Genomic DNA, 19,789 nt, shown 5'->3' with positions numbered 1-19,789 from the left:
AGTGGGAAGCAGTGGGCTAAGGAACAGTGAGGTGGCGTTGCAAGGCTGCAATTTTTCCTTCACGCGACTGGTAACGGCAAGGGTTATCTACGCAGTATAGCTAAGATCAGAACGGTACATTATTTAGGTGTTCTCCTAATCCTGATGCTCTACCTACTCTGTCGTGCAGTCAGTAGAGGACGAGAGACAAGATTCGAGTATATACTAGGCCAAGACAGCCGTCGTCAGCCAGAGCCAGAGCACCTTACAATTGGTGCATGTTTTGTGCTAGCTGCTCAGCCACGCTAAGAGGATTTAGAGAATCAAGTAAACGGAGGTGGCTGACGAAAGTCGGATCACGGCCTTGACGTAGTTGCCTTGATGCTTCGAGTGCTAGGATCCCACAAGCAGACCAATCACCTAGAGTGATAGATGGGACATGTGGACCAGCAACCTGTATTTTGGGGTCTGTTCCAGATTCCGATTGCTGCTGGGTCAATCTTTTGACCTCGGGAATGTACCTGGCGATCATAGTAGGAAAGTCTATCCTAGCGCGAGTCATTTCATCGGCGGTCTTGCGCCATGGACACTTCAAATCTTTAATTTAGCCTTTCTTAACTATTTCTCAGAATTATCCTTATATCAGCCGGCGTTCCAGACTTGCTTGCGAGGATTCGAAACAGTTGCCGCCGCATTCCGCTTCACGAAGTGGGAGCATTTGCGACACTTCTTAATATCAAGTCTCTGCCGATGTCCTTTCGTGTCAGCGACCGAGCTTCTGCCTAACCTTGGCCTCGACTTGTTGCGACTCACTGACCGAGCTGCCACATGCCGGATAAGACTTGCTTGAGATTAGAAGAGATGCACCCTCTTTCGCAGCTCGGATCGACACAGCATTGCGCCAGAAGATATGCTGCTGAGACTAAACTAGAGCGCGATAGTGAAACCGTTGAAGCTTGCAGAAAGCGTTGTCGAATGTTGACAGCGCTGCTCATGTCTATCGGTACCGAGAGACCCGGTGAGCCACTTAAGACAGTTCGTACTCGGAGTTCCGTAAGGAGCTAAAAAGCGTTGCAGGGAAGCCCCACATTTCATGCATGTGAAAGGTTGAATCTCACTTATTTCTTGTATCAAAACCGGACTTATCCCTGTCCATAAGAAACGAGATGCGTTCCCGGTACAAACCTAGTACACCAGCCCCTCATCGTTCGCGTACTCATAGGTACACACAAGTCTGCAGTATATACAGGAAACGCCACTCAGTTAGCGGAACCCACTGCGATTCCCACTGTAAACAAGCTCCCGTCACGCAAGAGGCCTCCACACTCAATGAGAACACCCTAACTCTTGCTAACCCATCACCTTCTATACCCCGCTTCTGCACTGTCACCTATGAACTACGTTTAACGTCTTCCAGATCGCCTTGGTTGTAGACCCCAATTGAAGGATGTTGAACGGTATGTGGTCGCCACTTATGTCTGGACTCAGCCGTCTAAGGCGATTCATGCGTATGGGCCACAATTTTTCTCCTCACAACCACGAGGCGCTTCGTGACAGGTTAATGGAACTTGCAATGAGCCCCAGAGGCCTTCTGTTGGATTGGATTCTCCAGTACTGGGCCTCAACTTCCTCACTGATGCTGCATTGCCGGCAGAGCCAATGCAACCTCACTCCAAGCTAATACACAGCAAATGAAGGTCCTCAAGTGCCGCGCGTAATGTATTAAGCACATACTGCCTGTCGTCAAGTCGGACCCCCACTCCAAAGATATACAAACTTTCTACTCTTGTCCAGAGACGTGCTCGTCCAGGTTTGAGCAGGAGGCGCTAATAGGTGATTGCACCACACGTTCTTGTCAGTTGATAGCTGCCAAATTCCACATGCCTCATGCGGCTCATGTTAAGGTCCGGCAGCTGAAGGGCCCTGAGGAGTTAAGGTCACTTCTCTCACTTTCAAACCCTTGAAGGACAAGTCCAGGCTCGTCTTGCTCACTTGGAGTCTTGCTATTGGTTCAGGCATGCGACTGCGTGCATATTATGATATATTGAGACAGCAACGGTGCCATCATCTTTCTGGCACATGACCTCCTGCGAGAAGGATGACCTATATGCCATGTCGCGCAATGACAGTCATAGAAATGCGATCGATTTTCTTCCGCTCTTCATCTTTGCTTGGCGGCTGGAGTTGCCGTCTAAATGGCCCTTCGGCTGACGCGGCTAGCTTCCGGACCTTACATCCGTCCGTGAGCCCACATCCAGGGTGTACCTTGGGCGCAGCAAGATTAAGCAAGCGCGGAGAACGGCGACTGCAGTGGTCTGGCAGTCCTAGTCTAGATGCGAAGCAGCTACAACTACGCTCAGACCTGATTTCGTATATGCGAGCTGCATTAGCCATTGCATTCTTAATGCGAAGAAACCGCGTATATGACCTCAATGCCTAAACAAGGACCGGGCTTCATTGGATGATTTTCGTGCTGTGTCGAGCATGAAGGCTCCCATCGCCTCGACCCAGACAGCAGCTGGAATTTAGGTTCAGCTCTTCCCCGCAGATCAGCTGTTTCCACCGATTCAAGTTAGACCAATGAGTGCTTTGTTGATTGAATATCACTTCAAATCAGTATATCCCTGTGAAACTATGCTGTTGGAGCTCTTGGAGACTATCCTTGTCACTCATTCCCGGAATACTAAGTTCACTTGATAGTGGTTCTATAAAAGTCAGACATGCAGAATAAAGCCAAAGAGAAACGCCAGTGGCGTGAAGCTAGCTTAACGGTTTATGCACTACCAGCAACGCTTTTGATTTCCTCCTACATTGAATGTATGCACTGGTCTTTTGAAGATCCTATGTCTGGCGGAGGACCACCGCAGCTGAACGCTGGTGAAGTCATCAACCGTGCTCGCCTCTCGTCTCTACCTTGAGTCCTTATTCATGAAGTTCAATGCCTACATGTCCATAAGGAGAAGCAGAAACATGAGAACTGCCAATCCCGAAAACACGAGCGGCTCGATCAGTTGAGCGAGCTACAGTCTTCGTCACGGTATGTAACAATCCTGACTGTGCTCCAACTTAGTAAATCTATCGCTCCGTCTGCAGGAAGTTTAGACCCACAGCAAGACGTATCATGGCCTACCGTGCATGAACTTTGCTCCGCCGGTACGTTCTTGCCTGTAAACCTCACTTTCGGGTTGCTGAAATATGAAAACCTGGAGTAAGTCTAGACTGATATGACGACAAAGGGACGGAAGCCATCTTTTTGCAAGATCAGGGAGCTCCATAAAGTGTTACTAGAGGAAAGTAAATTTCTATATGTGAAGCGCCCATTTGCTTATAAAGTGGCATCTCCCACCGCGCTCTGGAGTGTCTCCCATTCATAAACATCCATCACCAATCCTCCAGTTGCTGTAACTGTTCAGTATTGACCGCAGTTGTATTTCTTTACCACCAAACATCGTTGAAAATGCGTTTCCAGCCCTTCCTTGTCCTCCTTGCAGCTATAACTGGGGCACTTGCACAATGCCCGGGATCGTCAAGCTGCGTGCAAACATGCACTTGCAGTTGCCCAGCCACTTCTCTATCCTTCGACCAAAACCAAGGTTGTATTTCCTCAGTCGGGGGTCAGCCGATTACTTGTCCTCAAGGCTCGGGACCTACAAGCAGCACCGTGTCTTGTGACCAAGACTGTCCTTCTTGTCCCACGTGCCCGAACACGCCAGTCTGCGCCCCAGGAAGTGGTACGGGTTGTACAAACGCCATCTCGAGATGCAATGTCCAGTGCATTTGTTCATGAACGAGGTAGGCTTTCAAGAGTTTATACTCAGATCCCATTTTGAATATGACTGACATACCCAAGCCTTTCTTTTCGAACCACCTCCTTCCCGGCCATGGGGAGTAATCCAAAACTAGGGGTGAGAAAGGACGAATGCAAGGAAATTTTGTTGCAGGTGAATATTGGGGAGATTGGACAGGTCCGAGGCCTTTCAAGCCGTGCAACTTCCGTTATTGTTTCAGGAGGCAAAGCCGCCTAATCAGCTTAATCAAGGAAACCAAAACGCAGTTCAACCTCGCGTTAATAGTACCAGCCGTTATCCTAGCTATCAATTCAGGTTTCCAAGTTCTCCCAGCCAAGCAGGTATCACTAGGTTATTACCTGGACAATGTAATAAATATTCAGCTTGTTTGTCCACTTTATGGAATTCCTTTACCATATGTGAGATCGTCGCCGACTCGGCAGCAGGAGTCGATGCGAAACTTGAATTTTTTCTCCAGTTCCTATGTAAGCTCCTGATTTAATATGTTATGAGATAAGGAGTAGACCACATTGGCGGCTCATGTTGTTTGGCGGTGGAGATAGCGAATAGTAGGGTTTTCGAACAGTCGATGGCTCTGGCCGGATTTAATCACTATAACAGAGTAGTAACCAGGCTCTTATCGTGGACTTGTAACGGCATTTAGTGTCTCCTTCGATGTTCTACCTATTATACTCTTTAAGTCGCGCTCCTACGTAGTTGTCGCATCGAGTACTTGTCGATACAGTCGTCTTTCTCGGCCACATAACCCTTTGCGGTATTGGCTATGTATGCGTAATTCTCACCTGAGACAACCTCATGTTGGTGTTGCATTCATTTCGACGGTGATTCCTCACCAACGTCCAGATGATACTGTTGTCCAAGATTGGCTGAGTCATACATTAAACCGTTGCCATTTTCAGGAATCGTCTCGTACATAGACGAGTCCTGGAATTTATCCTGTCCTGCCACGCTGTTGACACGTTGTGTTTGCGTGATTGGCGAACTTCATCGGCGTCCACGGGGCTATCCTCGTTGACATGGAACTTGTCATGCCACCGGGTATGAAGGCTTGATTTATCTGTAGTGCTATCCTGCATAGGATGCAATGCGAATCCCAGTGAGCCAGTGACTCGTAGGACAAACACCAGCGTGCCCCACAACGTGGAACTAACACGATGGATAACCAAACAGCGGTGAAGCTGGGGTTGAAAGTGGCGGAGAAGGGAGACTATGGGGCGGAAAGAGACAGGATAGAAACAGCGAAGCGCGCACCTCGGGGCGAACGGGGAAAGACGGTGGTCGTAGAACTCGGCGCATTGGCCAGATCGCTGAAAGCTAGTGTTAATTCGTGCTTGTAGACTCCCCTAATCCTATCGTGTCTGTAGCCCTTGAGATATTTACCTTAGCAACATTGTTCCCTCCATCGTTGCATGATACTTACCTCACCGACAGATTCCAGCTACAACAACGAGGGACCGGTACCTCCGAACCCATGAGATAGTTTGATTGGCGAACTACCCCACTTCCCTAATCATCATCTCCCACCTCCTCGCCAGGAAGCACAATCAGCTCATACTCATCGTCCAGGTAGTACCAGTGATCGTACTCATCGGGCTTCTCTGCAGCTGCTTCTATTGACGACTCTCGCGGAATATCGAAAGCGTCGTAGGTCGACACAGTTTCCACAAAGCTGTTCGAAAACTCAGCTAGGCTGGTCTGGTTATAGCTGATTTCGTTGCTGTCGACTTCACCAGCCACAAGCTCACGCCAAAACCCATGGGATTCCTCGATGGTACGAGCAGCGAAAGACGCATCCTGATACTCCTCACCAACAATTTCGAGCACTCCATCACCACGCGCGACCTTGTAGTACTGCGCTTGTTGTCAGTGTCTCGACCGATTGCAATGGGAATGATGGAAACTCACCAGATACCACTGACGGTAAGCCTCAGCAATACCTGGTCTGTACTCCTCCAGATCCTCGACAGATTCGACAAATGGTGCGAGCGGGTCGTTTACATCGAGAACGATTACCTTCCAATCCGTTTCACCGCCATCATTTAATGCAAGAGCACCAAGGACTTTGACCTGCTTGATTTGCCCAACGTACCCAATATCATTTCCAATATCGAATGCGTCCATGGGATCATTGTCGCCAGGGAAGTCAGTGAAGCTATGGTTGAAGTTAGGGCTCTCCCAAGTTTGCGGGATCGAGCCGTAGAGGAACGGATAGCTTTTATGCGGCCAGATGCTTTGCACGAAACGGACTTCGCCATCCCGTCGTGGAAGATGGGGTCTGACGGGATATCAACATGGATGCGGAACGATCAGATTGTGAGTAACTCACTCAAAGGCTCGTCTCTCTTGATCTCGATCTTAGCATCAGTCCAGCGAGGAATCTCGACAACGAAATTGATGACGGAACTGTTGCCACTATTGGGGTACAATGGAACATCATGCCAGAATGAGGCCGGACTGCCGTCCTTGGTGAGGTGAATGCGCCAGTCGAGAGTGTTGCGGGCGCCCACTTCGGTCAGCGAGTACTTGTCGCCGTTCGTGATCACCAAGCCCCAGTCTCGCGATAGGAGGAGACCAGCCATCGACAACTCCATGAGGCGCCCATGTCAGCGGGATCATCTTGCTACAGATGTGGCATTAATAGCTGGTAGCACATCGGTCTAAGTGCTCATGGCAAGGGTCACATCTAGTGAAGCAGCATGCTGCCCTACTAGTGGTGGTGGGTCTGTCCTCTCTATGGTAGGAAGTCTCCCATTGTTGCACCTTTTGTTGGGTCTCTACCTGCTTCGGCCAATGATGTGATGACCTATGATCACGTCAATCGTCGAACGCTGACCTTCTTTCACCGTGAACTTCTCTCTTGCCAGGGATCTGGTCGCTGCAAATCTCGCGCTTCCATTTTAGGGAGTTGAAGTTCGCTCGGTGTGGTGACCTGCATCACCCACGTCAGCAGCGGATGGTAGAGGGTTTCAGTGGCCCTGGTCGTCGATCACTGCAGCTTCTACCACCCGATCGCTGTCAGTCTGTGTCTCCGTGCTCTTTGCGACGATGGAATGGTCGTCAGCCAGTGCACTCAACGTCTGGTAAAGCTCAGAAACCAAGGCTACAAAGAGATCAGGCTGAACATGACAAGGGTGTGACTTAGGTCCTGCTAGAATATGTTCGGGAGGATAAACGTCACTGCTGGATATGGTTTCATCAAGTCAATATATCATGCCTGTAAACACTGCACCGTAAGGTCCAGAGTACTATGTAGAACCAGAAATATAATCAACCAATCAGCTCCAATGTAGGGGCCCCAAGGGGAATGCTCCCGTTATAACTGCCAAAGTGATCGGTAGTACCAGACTGAGTGACAACGAGTTGAACGAGGTGCTGCGGTGCTCTCTCTCAGGCGTCAGTATGCCAAGACCCCATGACCTGCAGGTATCGAGACAGCCACGCTTCTGCTGACCTGTGCCACGCATTGTCATGGCTAGGCTGACTCTACATACAGCCATACACCGCTAGACAGTGCCGCAATCCTGCAGTATATGCTGCAGGCTACTCTACTGAAGACGGAGGTCAGAACAAGACTCGCCTATCGATGGTCTGCCGCAGGTGATGCTCGGAGGAATCACGTGGATGTCATCCCTCCAAGCCATTTATCGACCTTGAGACGCAGCAAGCACATGGTGCACTCTTCCTGGCTTCTGTCTACTTTCTCCACCATGGCCGCAGCATCGGGCATGTCCTTGTGTTCCTGCTTTGACTGTTGTGCCTAGGGCTCCGAAATGAATACGAATATTCACGTGAATAATTATTCACTTTATTCATATTCACATAGAACGAATATGAATATAAGGCTTATTCATATTCGTTTATTCATTTAGGAGCCCTAGTTGTGCCCAGCTTCGAGCGCAGTGGAATGGGGTCTTCGATGCTCAACGAAGGTCGGCACAACAGCAAGCCTCGCTGGCGATCAAGCTAGAACGACTATATACTGTCTCAAACGAGGTCGTGGGGGACCACGTTGGCATGGCTGCACCCAGGTCCCACAACATCCTAGTCTCTCTGTCGACGGTGGCGGCGCCTTAAGCATATAAAGACCTCGACCTACGACTATGCTCTTGTACCGAATGCCAGATCCAGATCTAAGCTCAACTCGAGAGCCTGTGCCGTGCCCAGACGGTATCGGTACAGAAGCGTGCATTATTAGCGACCAAGCTAGCACAACTCCAGAGGCTCTCGCAAGACACACTACACAACGTAGTCCGTGCTGATAACAGCGACCCTCTAGTTACGACAGTGTCCAGCACGAGTACATCTTAGGATCGACTACGAGGGACGAAACGCAAGCGTCTGGGGCACTACCCGGCAGGACCCTGGCCGAGCGAGATGACCTCCACCACGAGAGTCTATCACGAGCAGTCATCCCTAACAGTGTACCATGACTTCTTGCGTAGATCACCGTAATTGTGGTACTGAGAACTGATAAAGGAACCCGCGGTGAGATTAGGACGTGATACCGAGAACTGGTGAAGGGGTATATAGCAGGACGAGGACGCAATTGAGATCGAGGAGCGATGAGTATTGTATAGCTAGAAGCAGAGAGTAAAATAAGTAAAATAACACACGGACTATGTCTAATCCTATCACTGCGGGATCGTTCTTTGAGGACATTATGCGTAGCTGACTGAGGTCTGGTGCTGCAGCACTGTGCCCACCTCTACCTGGAGTGTTCGTAGTCCTCGCAAGCACCGTCATGGCTCGCTCCCTGTCCCCGTACTCTGCCACCAGCTGCGTGCACCGCAGTGCTTCCACATCGCGCTGCTGAATGGTGGCCTGTAACTCATGTACGCGTTGTTCTATTACATCTTTACTTTCGTGCAGTCGCTGGATCTCGGTGGCCCTCTTCTCGGCTACCGACACTGCCACGTCTAGTCGAGCTGCCAAGCTTTGGTTCTCGGTCTCCAGCTCCTACAGGGCGAACATGTACTCAGTCGAGAGCTGAACGTGACGTGATCAGCTTCGCCATCACGAATAGACTCTCACTGACCTTTTACGCAGTGTGTCCTGGCTCACTGTGACAGCAGCCATGAGGTGTTGCCGGAAATGATCTGCTCGATAGAACTTCTTCGTTGCATTGCACTCCCCGAATTTATGGACATTGGTCAGATGCTCGATCCTTTCTTCCCAGTTTGGAGGTCGATCGGAGAACTCTTCACCACAGAAACCACAAATGGCGACTGCCAGGTTTCGAGAGTTCGAGACTGCCGCTGGGTGAAAGGCGGCCTGATATGTCGAGATTGTTGCACATGACCATGATTGTTTGCGAAGATGGAGAGAGTTTTGGTGTCGTTCTGCCTCATTCTTGTTCTTGAAACGGTTGTTGCAGTATGTACACGTGTATTGCTTCTCATTCTCGTGAGTCCTAGTATACTGTTTAGAGACTTCCGGTTTTCGTGGCCGTGAGACTATGACACTCGCACTAGATTACTATAGTGCCGGCGTGGAGAGACAACTATCATGACGAAGAAGACTATAGGCAAAGGAGTGTTCTCATTCATGCTATCACACTGCGCCTCGAAACAGCGTGAATTTGTGTATGCCGCCAAGATCTTGTATAGCTCCTTAACCATTTCTCGCCCGTTTCGAAGCGCTCCCTCCTGACCAGGATGTCTTTCGCTTTCGATCTGAGCCAGAGCAGGGACATTTGGCGACCGAATGCCACGACCTCAACTGTCCATCGCGGCTTTGCTTGTCCACGAACCATTGCATGGTGTTGGGGGAGCTGGAGATGTGACGGCGCGTCTCCCTCTCGAAAGCAATGCTTAGATCGACTGTGATATCTAAGTGACGTACCTCAAACTTGACGCGGGACTGAAAGAACCCACAACCTGAACAACAGTCGCCATCACTCCCCAAACGAGACAGTACCTTGGTATCCAGCGCGATATGGGGACCTGTATATGCACGACGGATGGCCTGCAGTAGTGGTCGGGCGTCCTGGAAGCTACAATATATGACTCCCTCACAAGTGTAAAGACCGCGGCTAAGCAGAGGCTGCTCGATCAACTCGAAGAGAAAAGCCGAGGCCCAGATGGCATTCCGGTACGGTATGAGATTCAAGGTCGTATTTATCGTGAGTTCACACAACCAGGGGATCTGTGCTACGTCGTCTAGCGCGGGTTCCTCTTCTTCAAACTCGAGATTGAGGCGAAAGAAATCGACCTGCGTAGCCTTGTCGACTCGGTTGAGCAGGGATATCTAACTGTTCTGCCCGTGCAGGCACGGTGACGATATAAAGGCACGGATGATGCGCGGCATGAAACTGTCGAACCAGAAACCTCGACGGCCTCCCAGCTCGTGAGTAGGGGAGCCTTAATAGCCCGTACCCACCGACAGCACTAAACCTGGCCGGGCGTGATCGGGCCAGATCGAGTCTAACTCCTATAGACCAGCTTCGATGGGGTTATTGGCTCGCAGTCCTCCATCTTGGAGCAAGCCGAAACCCTGGACCATCTTCGGCCGCAAATACCTAGAGCTAAGTCAGCTCGCACGGCACGCGGTATGGGAGGGCGGTATCATATACCCCGGCGCCGCCACTGTGACGCGGGCACTAACAGAGCTTCAGTAAAACATCTCGCAGATGAACATGCCGACTTACACTTCCCACACCAGCGGTTCTTCAGCCATCTTGGTGGGCCGGAGAAGTCGGTAGCCTGGATCACCGTTAGTGTATCCTCGCGGTGCCCGTCGGAGAACAGCTCACCGGGGTCTCGGTGATGGTCAGCCCGTCCACTGTAGTTTGTGAAAATGCAAAGTTGGGACGTGGATGCCATCGTCGCTATGATGCCGAGTTGGAGGCCAGACTAGCTTTGCGATGATGCTTCGAACAACCGCTGTGTCGTGCCGAAAGCTTGTTGCATCACGGTCTCTAACACCCGGGAGTCATATTTGCTGTCTCGGACAAGCCAGATGAAGAGATCGCGCAGCTTGTGGCAATGCGGCAGACAGCGGTACGGTTTGGGAGGGAAAATCTGGGTGACCCAACGCCGGAAGCGAGCCAGACTCTCATCCAGAGACGAACGGTGGACAATCAGATCGAGGGCGATCACCCCCCCTAGAAACTCTCGTCAGCAACGACCATCGCCCACACGGCTCGACCACCGTACCCACGCTGGTTCCCACCACCGAGTGGAAGAACTCCCAAAACGGGTACGGCACATCCAGCGCGTCCTGCAGCCGTCGCGCCAGCATCAACGCGACAACGCCTCGTACGCCACCCCCGTCAAAGCCCAGCAGGGATTGCATCACCGTGGGACCTTTGACCTTGAATGCCATGGCTACATGACGCCCACACACGAGGCACTCGTCCACCGCATACGTGTACACGCCGTAGCCGGGCGCGTAGTACCCGTCTAGACATTCTTCACAGATGCCATGACCGCAGGACAAGGTGCGCCCCACTGGCCGTACCAAGCACCACAGACAGGTGTGGGTGGTCGTGAGCCACCTTCGCGACGATCGATGCTTCCGAAGGACTGTCCGTCGCAGAGCACGGGCCGTGCACTGGGTGTCTAAGCGGAGGAACAACGACGCAAACTGTTCTCGAATGGTGACAGCAGTGATGGCTCCTCCTCCCGTTGACTCGTTCGGAGGTAGCGCGACGAGGTCGAGGATGGGTCGGAAAAATCGGTCAAACACGATGGATGGCGCAAAGCCTGTCATCTTGGTCAGCACCCATGTCTTCGTGATCGTGAAACTTCTCTTCCTTACTGTGTGCCGTGGGAATGTATCCCTGCACCAGTAAAGCTGAGGCAAGCAGCTGGTCGATGGTCGATGTCGAGCATTGCCCGACGGCGAGCGATAAGAAGTGCTGCAGATGACGTGCTACAACGGGGTGGGCTAGTGAGCGCGCGGGATGCTGCGACAACGTTAGTAAGTCGATGCGTTTCGTCGCGTCTTGACCGATCGCCTTGACGGTACCCGAGAAGACATCTGCTAGGGCCGACGTACTTATTAGTAGGTGTCGCTCCTGTCGTAGTTAGCGGGCATCCTCGATTACATAATTAAGTATTCATCGCACCTTCTCGCGGTTCGATATAACCGCGGTCTTATTAAGTACTACGATATAAAACGATGTAAACGTTAAGTCGAAACACGAATAATACTTAACTTACATTAAGGTATCTATGTCCCGACTTTCGGTAGTCACGATTAGTAGATATAGACGAACCTCTAACCCACCTATCGTTCCGAGACGCAGTCTCATCCATTTCTTAATATATCTCGCGGTAGTATAATTACTACCGAGATTATCCGCGAAGACATAGACTACGTAGGAGAAAGAGAAGAGTAGATTAACCTAAATAAAGGCGACTATATCCTAATTAAGTAGGTCGTGCTAAGCGAGGGTAACCCGATAAGCCTTATAACACATCGTCTACGGGCTAACTAGGCTTATAAATGTGGCATTCGGGGTGTAGTTAGCTAGTAAGACCGGGTGCGGTGTTATATCGCTAGTATAGTTAAGTAGAACGTTGGCGACGCTATGTACCGCTCGTCTACTCACGTTGTTACTAGTATATAGCGCTTATAATATCTCGGCTTTATAGCGCTTCCCTATAAAGAATACCACGGATAGCTGCTATTAATCGGGATACGGTAGATCACTAATAATGCGCCGAAGCCGACCCGAATCGATTAGTATCTAATACGAGTTAGTTTAATTAAGATTAAGCTACTAGATATGCGTATAACGGAGCCCGATAGAGACTATTGTTGTATTAATGTTACGGATTATGGCTATAGAACGGCCACGGGTAGGATATAGGTAAGTCTCCTAAGGAAGCTTAGCACGTACAGAACACTAGGGGTGTTACGTGACTTCTAGGAAAGGGAATTCCTGGTATACTGGTTCTATGGTATATTAGTATACTCGCTATACTAATACACCGGTACACTAGTATACTAAGCTAAGACTTTCTATTTAGGACTATAGAAATAAGTATATAGATCACGACTCTCCTTTAGTACAGTTTATAGTCCTATAGTTAACCTAAGTTATACTAGAACCCTACCTGTATATAACTCGACCTTATATTAAATACACTGGCTTAATATTCTACTTAGCTTACTTAAGTAGAACTATAGAGGTTCTACTTGTACTATTACTGGTTATATAGAGATACCGGCCTTATAATATTTTAACTACTATACTTACTAAGTGCGATAGCCTATAAGTATAGATAGCCCTATTAAGTTTACTTAAAGAGAGCCTAGTAGTAAACTATAATTACTAATAGGAATAATAAATAGCTTTTAATCGTTAAACGTATCATTACTAAGAATATCTTTAATAGGATTAAATAGTAGGTTTAACGCCTCCGTTACTAACCTTGCGTTATTAGGAACTAAGAGTGGTAAATTAAAGATTAAGGAACCTAAACTCTTTAATAGGGATCCTATAAGCTTTAAAGGCTTTAAACAGTAGGTTAGAGTGTGCCTTTAATTTTTAACCCTTTAGGAGCAAGAGGATAAGGTCCTCTAGGTTATAAATTATCTACGAGATAGAGCCCGGAAATGGCTTAAGCCACATCTAGACGATTTCTTAGACCACCCTAACAAGAACGATCGAAAGCCACGAACTAACGAGCTCTTCGGGAACGTTAGTATACTCCTTAAGAATATAGAAAAATTATATAGTGGCGTTAACGAGCTTAAGAAAGCTAAACGATAAATGTATAGCCTTAGGTAGACTAGAGCTATTGCTACCTATACTACTAAGTTTTAGTAGATTACTAAACGACTAGAATAAGACGAATCCGCACTAGTAGCTAAGTACTACTTCGGACTTAAGAACTTTATTAAAGATAAGATTTTAGAGCGTAAGGATAAATCTAACGGGCTTAACGGACTTATCGAGGTCGCTATAAAAATCGACTCCCGCGCTTAGGAAAGAAAGATAGAGAAGTTACGAAATATAGAGTACTCTAAAAGAAGGTTTATAAGCAAAGGAAATAATAAGTAATCCTATTAACGAGACCCTAATACTATAGATTAGTAAGCTAATTAGGTAATTAAGTTTAATAAACGGCTAAAAAAGAAAAAGACGTTCGTTCTATAACAGAAAAGGTTTATACTAAAGAAAAGAACTATAACGGATACGTAATAGAAGCGATACCGTAATAGCGAATATCTCTAGTATAGAAAAAAGGGATACTATATACGAGAGTATCGAAATTTAGGGAAATAAGTTAATATAACTAAGAAACAACCTATACAGGAGAAGACCTCCGAAAGAGATAGGAACACCTTACTTAACGAGCGAAACGAGGAACTCGATATAAGTAATACCCGATATCCGAAGTATAGCTATATATCGTGGACTACGTGCTATAAGGATAACTACTACGTTGTCACGAATAGTACGTGATATAGGATAGGTACATAGATGCGTTGCGTGTGCGATTCTTCCGCTTCTTATAAGCGTTAAATCGCCGTCGCCCCTATAGGTAAATAGAGTATTTAGCTACTGATAGTGATAGAGTCGTCCCGAGATCCTAACATTTTCAACGCTTCCCCCTTATCGCCGCCGCCGAACGACTATACGAGCCCCGAAACGATGTCGATACGCAGTCAACGCGCCCCCGAGGAGACAGAGGAAGAGGTAGCCGCGAAGCACGTACAGCTGCAGGCAGCTGTAGCAAAGAAAAGGATACGGGACGAGATAGAAGAGATGGAAGCAGAGCTTACGGATCGTAGGCGAGCGCCTAGCGCGTCGCCTGCGCCTAGTCGGAGTAGTGGTAGCGATATACCAGTAAGGGCGAGGGCGCTAGCACCCCCCGTCTTTGCCGATAAGACGCTAGGCGAGCTTCGAAGGTATACTCAGGGTTACAGTGTCTATTTTAACGCTATAGGCGAGTATAAAGAGAGTCGGCGAGTAATAATAGCAGCGTTATACCTCCGGGACGACGCGCTATCGCAGTGGATACGACTCGCCGGCGAGAAGCCTACGAACTAGAGAGATTACGAGAGAGTGCTACGGGATATAATTCAGGATCCTACTAGCCGGATAGGCGACGCGTTACTGGCAGTAAAGAAGGCAGAGTAGCGACAGGGCGAGGGCGTCCGCGAGCTAGCTAACCGGTTAAAGGAGTTAGAAGAGGATATTCCTGACTCTATAACGGTTAAGCAGCAGCGGGCGTAGACGCTAGTTAACGCTCTGCGTCCTAAGCTACGCGTAGCCGTCCTCCGCGAGGAGCGTACAATTAAGACGCGCGTACAGGTCGTTACAGTAGCGCAACGGCTTAAATTACTTCATCAGGGTAAGCCAGAGGCGGAGGGTAAGGTAGGCACAGAGAGTGCGAGGCCTACTCGTACCGAAGGCGTACCTGATAAGCGAGAGTGCTTTACCTATAGTAAACGAGGGCATATAGCGAAGTACTACTCAGCAAAGAAGAGCGAGAAGACCTAACCTTGAGGTTATAGCGAAGTATGCAAGGAAAGGAGGGCTATCGCGAGGTTGCTGCTGTACGCATGCGCGTGGCCGGCGAGGCGAGTTCTCTGTGAAGCTAGTAAAAAGGGCTATGCGTTAGCTAAGTAACCGGGGACAATTAAGCTCTATTCGCGGGATTCGAGATTGCTGAAAGCATGTAGCCGTAGAGGGCTAAGGTTGCTAAACGCATGCGAGTCAAAGGCGAGTCGTAAGACAGGACGCAGGTCTACTGTTAATCGATCACCAAGACAGTGAGGTGATAACTAGCTGCGTTATATCTATCAGAACAAAGAAGCGATCGTGTATCGAGGACGATACGCACGGAGGGAGGGGATAAATGTCACGAATAGCACGTGACATAGGATAGGTACATAGATACGTTACGTGTGCGATTCTTCCGCTTCTTACAAGCGTTAAATCGCTGTCGCCCCTATAAGTAAATAGAGTATTTAGCCACTAATAGTAATAGAGTCGTCCCGAGATCCTAATATACGTCTATATAAGCGAGAAAGACGGCTCTAGATGGTATCTAAAGAAACCTAAAAAGGCTAAAATACCTATACGATAAGCGAACGTATACTAGGCACTAATTCCTATAGATAGGGACCTAAAGGTAGTTATAAGTAACTCTTAACGAACGATTATTAAAATATAATATTAGTAATAAATCCGGATAGAAGAGAATAGCGCGTTCTACGGCGCTATCGCTTATTATCCTAACGAAGAACGATAACCGATCCTAATATATATAGTGTAATAGCACGAGTTCGATAAATAAGAACTTAAGAAATACTCCTTTAGCGAGAATAAAGTTAGTAAAATAATTAACGAATATATAGAATACGTGGAGAAATTAGCTAAAGAAGTTAAATAATAAGCTAATTAATTAAAGAAACGAGACTCTTTATAAACGTCTACGATTCTATAAGATAATAAGTAGATCGTTATATAAACTAATTAGTAGGTATATATAAATTATATAACGTTTAAGAAAAGAATACTAAGAGTATACCGTTATAAGAAACCGTAAATAAGGGTTTATATACTAAAGGCACCTTATAAGTAAACCTATAACTGTATTAAACTAAATATTCAAGAAGGAGCCGTAGTATAGTAGGGACTCAATAACGGAAAAATAGTGGCTTAATATTCGCTTATAAAGCTATATTTACTATTATATACTAGTAAAACACCGAGACTAGCTATAACGTTAAAATATCTCGAGTTAGAATATTCCTCTTTAAAAGTAGAAACTTTAGAGAAAGAGAAGGATATAACTATAATAATTATAGGACGATATAATAATAGAATAGTAATCCGAACTAATTAATAGTTCTAGGATTGGTACACGGATCTAGACTGTAAGTAAGAGGCTTAGTACCGATATAAGTATTTTAACCCTAATAGCCTATAGAAAAAGGAATATACCGAGAGTATATAAAGTATCTATTACTCTAAGGACTATAGGAAGATAATAAATACTCCTAGTTCCTATATATATTAAATATATATAGTATAGAATAAATAGACTATACCGCTATCCTACTTTAAACGTTTACTACGCTAGGATATACCTAAGGTAGAACGATACGCTAAAGGATTAAACGCAATTAATAAAGTAATATCAGACTTCGAACTAGATAGTACGTTAAAAAACAATAAGGCCGTTATAAGCCGAGATAACTAGCGACGAGGCCGTAGAAAGTCTATAACTTAATAGCTAAGGAGAAGAACCTTAAGCTAATTAAGGTCACTACGCGTATAAATAGAAAGACCGTTAAGGTAATAGTAGATACGAGAGCTAATATAAGCTTAGTATCCTAAAGCTTCGTTACTTAATGCCTATAAGGTATAAGAAAAAAGAAGTAAGAGCTATATTTACTAAAAGGAATAAATTAGAACTATAGTAAGGTATCTAAGGAAATTTAAATAGCTTAAGTATAATATTAAGATAGGTATTATCTTATAGACCTAGATATTATTAAGAACCTTAATATAGAATATATATTAGAACTAGATTAGCTAGACTAAATAGGATTCCTAATTAACCCTTTAAGAAGGTAATTAATGAATCGATCGTAGTTCGAATTTAAATAATATATAATAGTAGTCTAGGTAAGGTCGCTTTACCGCGATATAACTACCGAGAAATAAGTAAATCGAATAGCTAAGATAAACGATTAGAAATAGGAGATAGAATAAGTACTAAACGAACTAGAGATACCTTATAAGTACCGAGACTATAAGGATTTATTTAAGGATAATAAGATACGAACCGCTTTATTAAAACACTAATCGTAGGACTACGAAATACTATTAGTTAAAGAGAAGAGCTCGACTAAAGAACGAATCTATTCTCTATTACGAGTATAAGAGATAGAGCTATAAAAGTATATTAATAAGAATATAAAGAAGGGATTTATCTAACCCTCAAAATCATCGGCTAAATACCCGATTCTCTTTATACTAAAGAAGGATAGATCTCTTTAACTATACGTTAATTATCAAAAACTCAACGAGATTACTATTAAGAACAGTTACTTCTTATTATTAATATCTAAGTTATAGGATTAACTCTAAGGAGCTAAATAATTTACGGCCTTAGACCTTCGCGGAGTATATAACCTAATTCGTATAAAGGAAGGTAAAGAATAAAAGACCGCTTTTAGTACTTACTATAGACTCTATAAGTACTAAGTAATACCTTTTAGCCTTACTAACGCGCCTACGTTATATTAAGCACTTATTAATAAAGCCCTATATAAAGGACTCGATATCTTTATAATAGCCTACTTAAACGATATACTAGTGTTCTCTAAGACGAGGGAAGAATATATTAAGTATATTCAATGGGTTATGGGACGACTTTAAGAAAGAGAATTAAAGCTTAAACTTAAAAAATATAAGTTCTTTGAACACGAAGTCCTATTCCTAGAATCTATCGTTAGCGACTATAGTATCAGACTAAACTCAGCGAAAGTATAGTCCGTGCTAGATTAGCCCGAACTAAAGAACGTTAAGGAAGTATAGAGCTTCCTTAGGCTAGCTAACTACTACCAACGATTCATTAAAGGATTCTTACGAATCGCTTTACTACTATTAGTATTAACAAAGAAAGGACTATAATTCACTATAGGAACCGAAGTACGAGCTGCTTTTAAACGACTAAAAGAGCTATTTACTAAAGCACTTATACTAGTCTACTTTAATTCGTAGAAAAGAGAATAGTTATTAAGACTAACGCCTTAGGATTCGCTATTACTATAGTTATTAGTTAATCGGATAATAAGGGAGAAGATGCGACTAGTCGTATACTACTCTAGGAAGATATTACCCGCTAAGACTAATTACGAGATTTACGATATAGAGTTGCTTACGATCGTTAAAGTAATACGTAAATAGGGAGTATACTTAAAAGGATCTAAATACCCTATCGACGTGTATTTAGACCACTTAAATTTAACCTATTAGACTTTGTTTAAGAAACTAGGGAAATAATAAATTAGATAGGCCGAAACGATAGCACTATATAAATTTAAGATTTACCACGTTAAAGGAATAGAGAACGCTAGAGTAGACGCTCTTAGCCGGAGACCTAACTACACTAAAGGTAAGGAAAAGACGATTAAATTCTAACTCTTTAAGCCAGAAGGCAATACACTAGTATATACCTAACCACAGGTTAATCGAATAGAAAAAGTCAATGATATTCTAACGGAATAAAAGGAAAAGATCATTAGAGCACACCACGATAATCGAATCGTAGGATATTTCGGAGTTAATAAAACAACTAAGCTAATCACTCGAAATTGGACCTAGCTAGGATTAAATAAGGATGTTAAGAACTACATCGGTTAATATAACGTATATACAAGAACGAAGGCGTTTAGACATAAGCCGTATAGGAAACTTTAGGCTTTAGAACCACCTTTAGGTACATAGGAAGAAGTTACGATGGACTTTATTGGACCGCTACCGATGTCTAAAGACCTAGTAACTAAATAAGAATATAATATAATCTATATAATTATGGATTGACTCACTAAATACGCCTACTTCATACCTATAAAAGACACTATAAAGGCAGAAGAATTAGCGTATATATTTATAAGACACGTATTCGCGTCTTATGAGATACCGTTAAAACTAGTAATCGATTAAGATAAGCTCTTTAAATTAAGGTTTTAGCAATCGTTAATGGACTAACTAGGAAGCAAGAATAAGATATTAACTATATTCTACCCCTAGACGAACGGATAAACAGAACGAATTAACTAGACCTTAAAACAATACCTCAGAGCATATATTAATCACGAGTAGGACGATTAGGTAGAACTGTTACCTTTAGCATAGCTCGCTTACAATAATTCTAAGGTCGCTACTAGAATGTCACTATTCTATACTAACTACGGATTCCACCTAAATATTCAATAAGAACCGTTAAACCTTCACCCTACCGCTTAATAGGCTACCGTGAAAGTTGCTAAACTAAAAGCACTTCACGAGGAATTATCAGCGGAAC

The 19,789-nt window shown here is 45.5% G+C and overlaps 2 protein-coding genes across 2 annotated transcripts; one reads left to right on the top strand and one right to left on the bottom strand.

Moving 5' to 3' along the window:
• Positions 1-5,294: 5,294 nt before the first annotated feature.
• On the bottom strand, positions 5,295-6,367 carry PMZ80_001443 (uncharacterized protein; the record flags this gene model as incomplete). Its single annotated transcript, XM_064869886.1, has 4 exons — positions 5,295-5,639; positions 5,694-5,940; positions 6,036-6,063; positions 6,115-6,367. 4 exons carry the CDS (start codon positions 6,365-6,367, stop codon positions 5,295-5,297), a joined length of 873 nt encoding a protein of 290 aa, XP_064735383.1.
• Positions 6,368-14,394: 8,027 nt separating this feature from the next.
• Positions 14,395-14,793, top strand: PMZ80_001442 (uncharacterized protein; the record flags this gene model as incomplete). The annotated part of the gene is made up of 1 exon (XM_064869885.1): positions 14,395-14,793. The coding sequence occupies one exon, from the start codon at positions 14,395-14,397 to the stop codon at positions 14,791-14,793; it is 399 nt and encodes a 132-aa protein (XP_064735382.1).
• Positions 14,794-19,789: the final 4,996 nt, after the last annotated feature.

This window comes from Knufia obscura, assembly GCF_036327395.1.
Source record: "Knufia obscura strain CCFEE 5817 isolate CBS 148926 chromosome Unknown scaffold_1, whole genome shotgun sequence".
Classification (NCBI taxonomy): domain Eukaryota; kingdom Fungi; phylum Ascomycota; class Eurotiomycetes; order Chaetothyriales; family Trichomeriaceae; genus Knufia; species Knufia obscura.
This window is presented reverse-complemented; position numbering and strand designations above follow the sequence as displayed.